Source organism: Cinclus cinclus, chromosome 24, assembly GCF_963662255.1.
Source record: "Cinclus cinclus chromosome 24, bCinCin1.1, whole genome shotgun sequence".
Lineage (NCBI taxonomy): Eukaryota > Metazoa > Chordata > Aves > Passeriformes > Cinclidae > Cinclus > Cinclus cinclus.
In genome coordinates this window covers 2,430,106-2,442,050 of record NC_085069.1, presented here as the reverse complement: position 1 = coordinate 2,442,050, position 11,945 = coordinate 2,430,106, and the positions used below count along the sequence as shown (strand labels likewise).

The 11,945-nt window shown below is 51.1% G+C and overlaps 1 protein-coding gene and 1 gene segment (V, D, J or C); both read right to left on the bottom strand.

Annotated features, from left to right (window-relative positions):
- Positions 1 to 11,945, bottom strand: part of LOC134053406 (M1-specific T cell receptor alpha chain-like) — a 171,607-nt gene that overhangs the window by 129,494 nt on the left and 30,168 nt on the right. The gene's annotated exons all lie outside the window — the stretch shown is intronic.
- On the bottom strand, positions 8,956 to 10,047 carry LOC134053408 (Ig heavy chain V region 6.96-like). The segment is given in 2 exon segments: positions 8,956 to 9,493; positions 9,990 to 10,047. Coding segments are annotated over 2 exon segments (567 nt in total).

Here is an 11,945-nt window from a genome sequence, read left to right as displayed (position 1 = left end):
AATAAATATACTCCGTGAGTTTGTGGTTGCTCCAGCTGCTGCCTGAGCTGCCTCACACAGGGGGTGGTGACAGTCCTAGGCGGACACATGTGGGTTGGCCAAGGAAGGTGGGAACCTCCCTTGAAAAAGAAAATATGACCCCTTTCCCTCCAAATTATTATAATTTTGAAATTAAGGGTATTGCAGGCAAAGATATGGGAAAAGGAACGGCAGTTCCTTACCAGTATGTGTGTGTATAACAAGGCAAACAAACAACCAACAGCAGCAGCTCCATCAGAAGCAGACCCCAGTCCCAGCCTGCTCTCGGCTGCAGGCACTTTCCCCTCGGGTGCAGTTCCGGGCACAGCCAGCAGGGGCGCTGCTGGCTCCCGGCCGGGCAGGGCGGGTGCGATGATTCCCCCGCGCCTGCAGGGGGCGCTGTGGAGCGAGCTCAGCCGCCTTTTCCCGCTGTTAATGGCGGCTCAGGGGGTGGAAGGGATGGAGAAGGGGCTCCCTTTACAGACCCCAGGGATGGAGAAGGGGCTCCCTTTACAGACCTGAGGGATGGGGAAGGGGCTCCCTTTACAGACCCCAGGGATGGAGAAGGGCCTGGCTTTACAGACCTGAGGGATGGACAAGGGGCTCCCTTTACAGAACCCGGGGATGGTAAAGGGGCTCCCTTTATAAAAGTACAGGGGCAGCCAGTCCCAGTGCCCCTCCCGATGGTGAAATGAGCTGTAGCAAGAACCTTGGAGCAGCAGGCTGGAATGGCAGATAGTGAGCATACCCAGGGTATGTGTCCTGCTGGCTCCCGGCTCCTGGCGTGGCACGCACTGGCTCTGGGCTCCCAAATGACAGAGAAGCAGAGAAGAAAGCTGGCAAGTCTTGGTCACAGTCTGAAGGAAATAAAAAAAACAAAAACAAGCAAACCCACAGGGCAACAGTATCTCCAGTCAGATGCCCTTGCCCTGTGGCTCCGGAGGTGAACACCCCCACCAGAAGGAAGCAGCAGCCCCTGGCCCACAGCCCTCACGGCATCCCTGCTGCCCCTCACCCATCACGATACTCCTGGAGCTGGGGGTGGCAGTGACCATCCCAGACTAATAATAAAAACAAAACCAAAAGAGATAGGGTATTTAAGCCATCCCTGAGACAGAAATATGAGTAGAAAACATGAGAGGAATGGTAGGAAATAGGCGAGGCAGTAAGTCAAGCATTGTGTCTGATGACCAAAATGATGAACAAAGGGCTCCTGAATAAACTCATAAAGGGTGAAAACAAAGCAACCATAAGTGCTTCTTCAGCCCTTGTTCTGATGTCTATAGCTGAGAGATTCCTACTGGGAAGTGCCATTTCTGGTCTCCAGGTCCTGTTCTTCATGCATCTCTTCCCAGCCACTCTTGGTACTGAAGTTAAAAGGATCTTTGTTTTTAACAAAAGCCTCCTTTGTGCTCTGAGACAAAGAGAAGAACATAATGCTGGGCTAAAATGGAAACATGTAAATACAGAAGGTTCCTGCCCACTTGTGTTCAATTAGAGCTGGTGATCAAATGTCTAAAATGATCTGTTTTCAAGAGACAAGATCTCAGGGTGAATTTTGAAGAAATTGGTCCTGGAGAAATAAGAAGGTTTTTCTGCTATTTGAATAATTCTGTGGAAAGAAGTTGGTGTATGTGCACAGAGTTGTCTGACAAAAGCCAGACGAGGTAGGGCCACCATGTTTCCCCCTTCAAAAGAAGGCAGGGAGACAGTTTGTGTGCAGTGGTTCAGTTGTTTTCAGTCACTGTGTACGTAGTTCACACTGTGCTAGACACTTCAACAAAAACATCTGGGGTTTTTCTCAGTGCCAGGTGATGTCTCCTCTTTGATGTCTTTGAGGAGCTCCTTTTGTTTTTCTGTCCCTCTACACTGCTCAACTTCTGAACTTCTAGCAGTGTTCCAGAGGATTCCCTACATTAAAAATAACATTATCATCCTTGCTGGTTTTGGCAGAGTGGGCAGTTAGTGTTAATCTCACTAAAATATTGCCCTTACGCTTTGAAAGGAGTATTTCTGTTAGAGGTGTCTCACATAAAAGATCAAATTACTGGTTTCTCTGTTAACACTCAACAAGAGAGTTAAATACTTTAAAGATTTTCTGGGGAGCATCTCTCAAGCCTATACATTTTTGAGTTATCTTCATACTATATATAATAAGTCTTTCTAGACCTTCAAGAATTTCTCTCCTCAAAGCCTATATGCATGCCAAAGGAAAAATCAGTCCTGGTTTAAGAATTGTTCAGAATTTATTTTTGTTCATATGATGGGGCTTTAATTGACTCTGTTTATCATTGTTATAGTTGACTGAAGTTGGCTTTTAATTTGATTTGATCTCAATAATTTTGATTAATGGTAGCCTGGAATTGTGGAGCTCTATTTTCCTTATTTACAGGTTCAGTTCCAGGACACAAAGCAAACAGCATGATTTCCTCCTGTTTGCATTGTTGCTGTTCCCAAGGACACAGGTGTGTTTCTCATTTTTAACCTCTGGGTTTACAGCAATGCTATGATTTCCCATTGGTGACAGGGGCATGTTCATCTGCTGTTCCCTTGAGTGTGTCTAATTGTTTTCTCTTTCTTGTTGCTTAAGTCCTGCAGGAAAGCTGTGAAATGTGCTGATGTGATGCTTTCAGTCTGTTCAACCTTTGACATTGTCTCCAAATCTACAGGAAATACAAAAACCCTGCAACCACAGTTCTTGTGTTAGAGAAAGACTCAAGGCATTATTTTATTTTGGCCAGGATATTGTTCTGGTCAGGAGGTGCAACAGAAATAATTCCATCCACACAAAGCCCTGATGTGCAGACAGAATCATGCCACGATACATGAATTTTACCAGATTTTTCAGACACTTATACAGTCAAAACCCAGAGAAACTCATTGGTTCAATGTTCATTGATCCCAGGTTATACAGTTCTTAGTGTTTAGTTTCTATTGGATATTAATTTCTTCATGTTCGATGCTAATTAGTTGCTCATTCTTTGCTTCTTTCATCTCTCCTTTCCTACCGCAGGTGTCTCTGACCATGCCAGGGGTGATCTGAGCTGATAGTTTATTAATTGCTGTTAATGCCGCTGATGTTTTCAGTTTTTCAGATTATGTTTTCAGTATTTCTCTGCTGCTTCCAGTCTGTTGAGGTTTTAAGTTCATCAGGCCTCACCTGGTGGAACAAAATCCTGAAAAGAAACTTCAATTCCCTTCTCCCAGGGCAAAGGCAAACAAACATGACTAAAGTTATAAAAGTAAAAAATTTAAACTTGCTATGCTTCCCAACAGCATGACAAAGACAAAAAGCTCTAAACACCTGGTTTTAAACAACTTCTTCTGTCTATCTTTTTTGCACCTACCTTCTTTTCGTGTCAAACTGTTACCCTTGTTCCCTTTTGCTCTGGCCCGTGTTAAAAAGTTTGGGACCATCTTTCTTTGAAGCTCTCTTTGTATGGGTGAGGCATCTTCAAAATACACCCGTTCCGTGATCCCCTGAAAAATTCTTAGGATAATTCACATCTCTGCAGCTGATATGGGCCAAGGAGAAATCTGACTTATCAGTGCATAGAAATATAGAGAGGTAGTTTGAGTTGGAAGTGAAATTGAAAGGTCATTCAGAGTAACCCTCCTGCAACAATCAGGGACGTTTCCAAGTTTAACAGATGTTGGAGGTTAGGATTTTTCCTATTTCTTTTCTTCCTCTCAGGGAACTTTTCTCCTTTTTGTTGCCTAAGAGATGATAACAACTTCTAATACTTTAGAGACAGAAGATATGACCAGGAGGAGAGGAGGGAGCAGTTGGACACTGACTTAGCTGGAGGGCTTTTTCTTGGGAAGTGCAGAGACACCACAAGATTTTGGCTGGGGGCAAGCCCAGGGAGCTGGGCTCAGCTCCTCCATGGCACTCACTGTGAAGATTGGAGGAGAGGTGGTCACAGTCTTGGTGCTGGGTTGCTGCTGCAGGGAGGATTCACTACCACCACGGAGTTCTGTTCTCCACTGCTCCTCCTACCGTAGCTGAGCATTTGCTCCTAAGAGCGGTGCCTGAACTGGTCCCTCGTCTACATCCGATCTCACTGGGAGGGACGCTCACCATCAGCCAGTTAGGGAGCCTCAGGGGAAACCCGGGACCCACACCCCTCATCCCCTCTGCAGGGAGCGTTTCCCGACTGTTTGTGGGTGCCGGCTGCCACTGCCCAGCCTTGCTGTTTTGTGACACTGCGTCAGAGATTATTGCTACAATTAACCTTGACACCCCCATTCTGCCTGACATCCCGAGGGTCCTGCTGCATCTCTGGAGCTTTTCCTATTCTTTGCCATCCTGGGGGCGTGTTCACCACTGCCATTCCAGCCGTGGCTCCAAGGTTCCTGCCACAGCTCATTTCACTATCGGGGGGGACACCAGGACCAGCTTCTCCTGAGAATTTAAAAAGGGAGCCCCTTCTCCATCCCCGGGGTCTGTAAAGGGAGCCCCTTCTCCATCCCTGGGGTCTGTAAAGGGAGCCCCTTCCCCATCCCTCAGGTCTGTAAAGGGAGCCCCTTCTCCATCCCTGGGGTCTGTAAAGGGAGCCCCTTCTCCATCCCTTCCACCCCCTGAGCCGCCATTAACAGCGGGAAAAGGCGGCCGAGCTCGCTCCACAGCGCCCCCTGCAGGCGCGGGGGAATCATCGCACCCGCCCTGCCCGGCCAGGAGCCAGCAGCGCCCCTGCTGGCTGTGCCCGGAACTGCACCCGAGGGGAAAGTGCCTGCAGCTGAGAGCAGGCTGGGACTGGGGTCTGCTTCTGATGGAGCTGCTGCCAGTGATGTTGTTTGGTTGAGTTTTTGGTAAGCAGCGCTCTCTTTGAAATTTTCAAAGGTTTCTGAAATCTTAACCGACACAACAAAGGGCTGAATGAAGGAAAAGTCACAGCGTCACCAGCATGCGACCATCTACAATGTCCTCATCTACAAAATGGCTGGAGACTACTTCCTTACATCTTGCTTGGAGGTCAGGAGCTGTGGCTGTAACAGGCCTGCCCTCGTCCCAGATGCCCCATGCAAGAGGCACAGGTACCTGTCCCCCCTCACATGTCCTGACTGCTAAGGCCATCTGGGGGCAACAATACAAGGGACAGGAGAAAGGGGGCTACCGCAAGAACAGTGTCCATCTAAACAGCAAATCATAAAAATGTAACTATGCATCAATAAAACTTCTCTTAGCAGACACATAATTTTCATCCCTTAACGGCAAGACCTAACCATCGCATTACTCATCTATAACAAATTGTTATACATCCTAGCAAAGAACTGTTATTCCTTTTCCCATGTCTTTGTCTGAAGGCTCCTTCATTTCTAATTTTAATAATTTGGAGAGAAGGGAGTCGTATTCCCCATTCCAAGGGAAGTTCCCACATTCCTTGGCAGGCACCTGTCTTTCAAACCAAGAGAAATAGATTCCTCCAGACACAATTAATCCGATCTTAAATGTTTTCAGACTTGGAGAAGATAAAGATTCTTGGGGCAATCTATTTCATCACTCTATTTTTTTAATAAAATAGCAACACATTCTTTTGGTATCTTATCTGAATCTGCTGCCTTTATATTTAAAACTGTTACTCCTCATCCCATCACTGTAGCCTGTGTTTAAAAGTCTTTCCCCATTAATTTTACATGTCCTTTGTTTAAAAGAAGCATTTTTCAATTTCATCCTTTCCGTGTTCCTGTGAAAGACTCACTCACAGGTGCATTCCCATCCCTGCAGGAGATAATTTTCGTCAGGCAGAGCAGAAAACTTCCTTTGCAGTTTATTTAGGTTCCTTGCCATGGAAGGACCCTTAGAGCAGAATTTCCAATGGAAGATACTTTTTTGTAATTTTGCTAAACACGTCTTTGGGGAAGAACAAGCATTCTCACTTGACTGCTCTATTGGCTGCTTCCTGGAGCTTGACAAGTCTGTTGCTGACCACGTCTTGTTGATATGGGCTGCAATCCTGAGCAAAGTAGAGAGGAGGAAATTCCATTGGGAAATGATGAGTAGAAGCTCTTGCATTTCCTCTTGCAGAAACTAAAGGCTTGTCCTGGAGGACTGCAAGGGGCCCGTGTGACACATTTACCCCCCAGCAATTTCTTGTCTGTACTCATTGCACCCAGATCTCCCAGGCTCTCCTTATATGTCAGCTGTTCCCATGCTTGTCCGCATGGCCCTTCCTTTGTTCCCCTCTGTCCATGTCTCTTGCAGGCCAGGGAGCCCAGCAGGGCACGCAGCAGTCCTCAGTCCCAGCAGTGCTGAGCTGCAGAGGATTCTTCCCCAGTGAGCAAGGAGTCAGTCAACATGCCAGGAGGCTGCAGGGACAAACGAGACTGGGAAAATGTGGGTGCATGGGTGAATGGGATGGGGATCAGGAAACACAGTGTCAGATTCCCCCTGGTCTATTTGACCTGCCTCGGCTAGCTGGGGTCAGAAAGATAGTGGATTTTAATTCAGCATGGACAAAGGCCACCTAATCAAAAAGACTAAAGGAGGCTCTCCTTCCCAGGATAATCCAAGTTTATTGTCCTGAAGGGTTCCAGCGAGAAGAGTGAGAGAGCATGGCAAACGTGGGGTATTTTCAACCCCAAGTCAGGGGCGGAGGAACCCCAGTTCATAGCCACTCAGGGCTGGCCAGAGGGAAAAGGGAGGGGTTAAGGGAAGGGGAGAACCACGCTATAAACCGAGAGGGGAAACAGAACAAACCATCCTCAGTGCAACACAAAATCATAAATGTGCATTACAACAACACAGGACATGGGACAGGGCTAAGGTCCTGAATGCTTTATTCACCTCAGGCCTCAGCAGCAGATCAGCCTTCAGGAGTTCTATTTTACAGAGTACAGGGGGAGAGAATGAAGCACACAATATGTACCCTTGAGAAGTCCATGTAACTGAGCTGTTTTCTTATCCATAACAAAGGACTTTGTCCAGAAGGTTCCCAGGGAAGTCAGTGCCATGAGCACAACTGAATGAAGAATGCACAACTTGCACCTTGTTACCCACAGAGACCCTCTGTCTCAATGTAGAATGCCGTAAACGTGGCTAAGCAAGATTCCCACTTCCCACAGCCATGCTCAGTGTCCCGGAGGAAGGAGGCCTGGGAGATGCTGCAGAGGCCAGAGCAGAGACAACCCTGCTGCCCACGGAGAAGGTCAGAGTGATGCAGGAGATGTCAAGTGATGGTGGAGCAGATATTGACCCTACAGTCCATGGGCTTCCCCAGACAGAAGTAACTGAATATGTCCTGAGCAGATCTCAGACTCCATGCAGAGCTCATATTGGAGCTGGCTCCTGAAAGGAACTGCACTCTCATGGAATAAGTAGTTCATGTCAGAGCAGCTTTTCTGGGATGACCTGCAGGTAGCCACACCGAAGCTGTCTATTCCTGAAGGACTGCACTGTGAACTACAGACCCACACTAAAGGAGTTTGTGAAAAACTGCAGTCAGTGCAAAGAACCAAAGTTGAAATTTCTCCAGCTGCCTCTTCCTGTCAAAGCCCTCCCAGACCCCTGCCCATCAGCAAAGGCAACCCAGGACTCTGCAGGGGCCAGGCTGCTCAGCTGAGCCAGCACCCTCCCTGACCTGTGTCCTCCTCCTCCTCAGCATGTACACAGGGCTCCCGCTGTGACCACCAAATGGGACAACTCTGAGCCCTGAGTGTCATTGTCCTGACTGCCACCACGCTTCTGGGGTGCATTGCCCACTCCACAGACTATCTGCATCCTCACCCTCCTCCCTCTTTCCATAGGTACTTGGACATGGTGCCTTGTGATGGGGATCGTTAGGATAGGGGGGAAAATGGAGATGGAGAGGGTAGAGAAGCCCCCTGAGAGTGGGGGCTTGAGGCTGGGAAAAGAAGCAGTTGGGTGCACGGCCAGGGAGGATTTGTCTACTCTGGAAATAGGAGGCTGAGGGCCTCAATCTTCTCTCAGCCTCTTTAGGAGGGGAAGGGGAAAGGGATGTTCTCCCTGGTACACAGTGATAGGTGCTCTGGCACTGGTCAAAAGCTGCCCCAGAGAAGGTTTAGGCTGGATATTAGCAAGCATTTCTTTACCAAGAGAATAGTGAAACACTGACAAAGGCAACCTAGGGAGGTGGTCAAGGCCCCAAGCCTGTCAGAGACATTTGGACAGTGTCTTTGGAAACAGGCGGCAACTTTTGTTCAGCCCTGAAAAGGATGTAGCAGTAGGACTTGAAAATGGTTGCAGATCCATTTAAATGGAAAAAGACCTCTTTTCTCTCTCCCCTGCCTTCCACTCCTCTTCCCCAAGGGCCTCCAGGACCAGTGAGACCCCATTTCCCTGACCCCATGCACAGCCCACTCACTGACTCTCCCCTTGCATGGGCTGGGACCCACGTGAACATGCAGGAGGGGAGGAAGCTGATGGAGCTCAGGCACACCCCAAGTGTCTCTCTGGTCCCTCCAAGGTGCATTGTTAGTAGAGTGCACTGTTCCCCAGCTCCAGCCCACTGATGCTCAGTGCCCCAGAGCTCTGGTCAGCCCAGCAGGAAAACCTCCTGTGGGCAATAGGGGCTGTGTGGCTGTAGGAGCCTCCACGGCCCTGGCACTGCAGCAGGCACTGCAGGGGTTCACCAGGACACTGCTGACACCAGGCCATGTAAATACAGGAGGCTTTGAGGCTGTGAGTGCAACAGAGGGCCCCAGAGTTCCCTGCTGACCACCACATTACAGAGCTTCATCCTTGTATCTCATAACCTTGAAATGCACCTGAAAGAAAATCAGCCCTTTGCATCACTGGTTTGCTCTTAGTGCTGCATGGAGATGGTCCCCAAAAGGGTCAAAGGAAGCAGGCACAGGTGTTGCCAGAACCCAGGTGCTTTGTGTGTTCCACTTAAGAAGGGGACCAAGGAAGGCAGAGTGGGACTGGAGCCAGGCAGTCACCAGGCTGATTGGGTGACAGAAAACCTTTGAACCTCCAGTACAGAATAGGACATTGCAACTGGGACTCAGGAGAAGGAAAGCCTCAGTGTTGGGAAAGGAGCTCTTGATGAAAGGCCAGGATGATGTGTGCTGCACGGGGGTAGTCCCTGATATCTTAGGAAAAGCCCTGAACCACTTTGGAATTCACCATCTCCAAATTTTGTGGGTGCTGAGGCAGACCCCAGAAGGTTTGTGTTAAAGCTCAGCTGGGTTTCCTGTCCCCGTGTGATGGCACAGAAGTACCGGGCAGAGTCCTGAGCTTGCAGGGACCACAATGAGAGAGAAGCCTCGGACCGGGAATTGTCCCGGGAGATCGTGGCCCGACCCTTCAATGCTGGCCCGTACTCCATTATATTGCCTTGCTGGTAGCTGATAAAGGACACCCACTCCAGCCGGCCCCCGGGTGCCTGACGGTACCAGTAAATCCAATAATCCTGGAAGGTGAATCCGGACCCGCGGCAGGAGAGGGTCACGGAGTCGCCGGGCGCTCGCAGCCCTCCGCCGGCCTCCTGCAGCCTCAACTGTGCCCAGAGCCCTGCGGAGGGAGAGCGCAGGAATCGGGCAGGGCGCGACCCCGGACCGAGGGCGCTGTCCCGGGGTCCCGGTGCCCCCGGCCCTGCGGAGGGAGAGCACGGGCACCGTGCGCGGTGCACCCAGAGCCCGAGGTTGTTCCTCGGCCCTCCCGGTGCCCCCGGCCCGGCACGGCCACAGCAGGCACCTCGCTTCTGCGGCGAAAACACCCGGGCCCGGGGTGCTGCCCTGCGAGCCCTCCCGGGGCTGGGCCGCACCTGCCTCAGGTATTGCGGCCGAACCCGCGGGCAGAGCCTGCCCCTGTCCCTTGCTCTGTCCCTGTTCCTGCTGCACCAGCTTCCCAAGCCCCTGTCCTTGCGCCTTCCCTTGACAGTTCCTGTCCCTGTCGCTGTCCCGTCCCCGTCGCTGTCCCATCCCTGTCCCTGTCCCCCCCCGTCCCATGCCTGTCCCTGTCCCTCCTTCCCCCGCCCCGCTCGCTGCCCTCCCCGCCCGGCTCTCACCTGCCGGCCACAAGGCCAAGGCCAAGGCCAGCAGCCCCGGCCCCAGCCCGGCCGCCATCGTGCCCGGCCCGGGCTCCGCGGCAGCCGCACAGGAGCCGAGCGGAGCCGCGCTCGGGCCGCTCCCGCCCGGCCCCGCCTGGCCGGGGCAGCGCCGGCGCCTCTGCCCGCCCCCGACACACCCGCCCCGGGCCCCGGGCCCTGCCCCGGGCAGGAGCAGCGCCGGCCACGGCCGGGCCGCGGACACAAAGCGGCGCTGCGCGCTTGGAGAGCGCCTTCTGCCAAAGGGACCCGAGCGCTCCGTGGGCGGCGCGCACGGAAATTCGCCCTCGTAGCGCAGAAGGGCGCCGGGATCCGGGGCTGCCTTAGGCAAAATGCTGCCAGCAGCTGAGGGAGGTGAGGGCTCCTCTCTCCTCGGCACTGCTGAGGCCACGCTTGACTGCTGGGGGCACATCGTGACTCCCCGGTTCGCCGTCTGTGGCTGTTGTTTGTCACCTCACCATGGTTTCTCAGACGTCGCGATAATTCCGCAGGCGAATATATGTTGGTTAACAGAGGTTATTTAAATGTGGTGCTCCGAATCTCTGCAAAACACTCCTCAGCTGGTTTCACCTGGGTAAACTTGCCGATTCTGTCCTCTTCTATGGAATTGACCACACTAACACAATCCTGCTATTGGACTGGAAACAATGCTCTCCTCCTGTTTTCTTAAGCTCCATGTTCTGCATGGCAAATGCCAAATGAAAAGCCACTGCTTAGTGGGGCCATTCTGGGACCCTGGCCTGAAATGAGGGCTTTAGGTCAATGAAACACCCACTGTCAGAGGTGTCAGCAGAAGCAGCTTTAATACAAATGTACCAAAGCGTGGCACAGGATGTGACACACACTGCAGCTCTGGTACACGGATGAAACAGGGACAGGAACATCGGATTAGAATTAATTTGGAAGGATTGGTGTGGAGGCTGGGGGCAAGAAAGGCTCGAGCTGCAAAAGGAAATCCCTCCCATTCAGTCATGAGGTACAGAAAGGTCACCCCTGCTTTCTAAACTCCTTCTCCGAGGAGGTGTGGCTGGATCCAACCCTGGTCCCAGACTTCATTCTGACTTAATGACCAAGGCATTATAACAGCACTTAATCATTGACCTTTTCTTCCTGTGCTTCTGATTGCACTGTTTTTACCTAAGGGAGCATGCTCAAAATATAAATCTGCCAGAGAAACTGGGAAAAGGTGTGGAGTGCTTGAGAAAATGGTCTGGCTGTCACTGGAAAATCAGGATAAATGTCCTGGTGAACGACTCTCCCTGAATTATATTATGGTGGTAGAAATGCACTAAATGAGCATTTTACTGGATTTGGATTTGCCATGCAAATTTCACACAGCTGCTGCAAGGGCTGCGGGTTTTCTCTGGGTGTCTGCAGGGCCTGAGGCTCTGACCTGAGCAAGCTGAATGCAGCACATTGTGCTGTGTCCTGTGCAGAGGCTCACTTGAAGCCAGCAGGATCTCAGCCAGAGGGAGAAAAGCCTTCTTTCCCCGGCAGGATGTGGTTAACTTGTTTTTTCAAAAGCAGGGGAGGGTTAATCCTGCCTGCTGTAACTGAGTCACAAATGGTGACCACAGCATCCTGCCTGTAGCCCGTGAGAGGGGGGGGAGCTGGGGAAGGTGTGTGCTGGCCTCTGTTAGGTAAGAACCAAGTTGCCATGGAAAATATCACTCCATCAAACCACCCAAAATTATTTCCTGGTGGCCCCTTCCTCGTGCCACTGAGTGCCAAACAACAGCAGGGTTTCTTCTCTGCTGCTATGAGCATTTTCCTCCCTCATGCCTTCAGCGAGCTCTCTCCTCACTGAAGCTCCTCAATGTGCCAGAGAGACACTTCCCTGCACAGGCTCTGGAAAAGACACATGCAGCCAACAGGAAACCTACATTATCAAAGCTGTGTTTGTGATCCCAGTGGGCT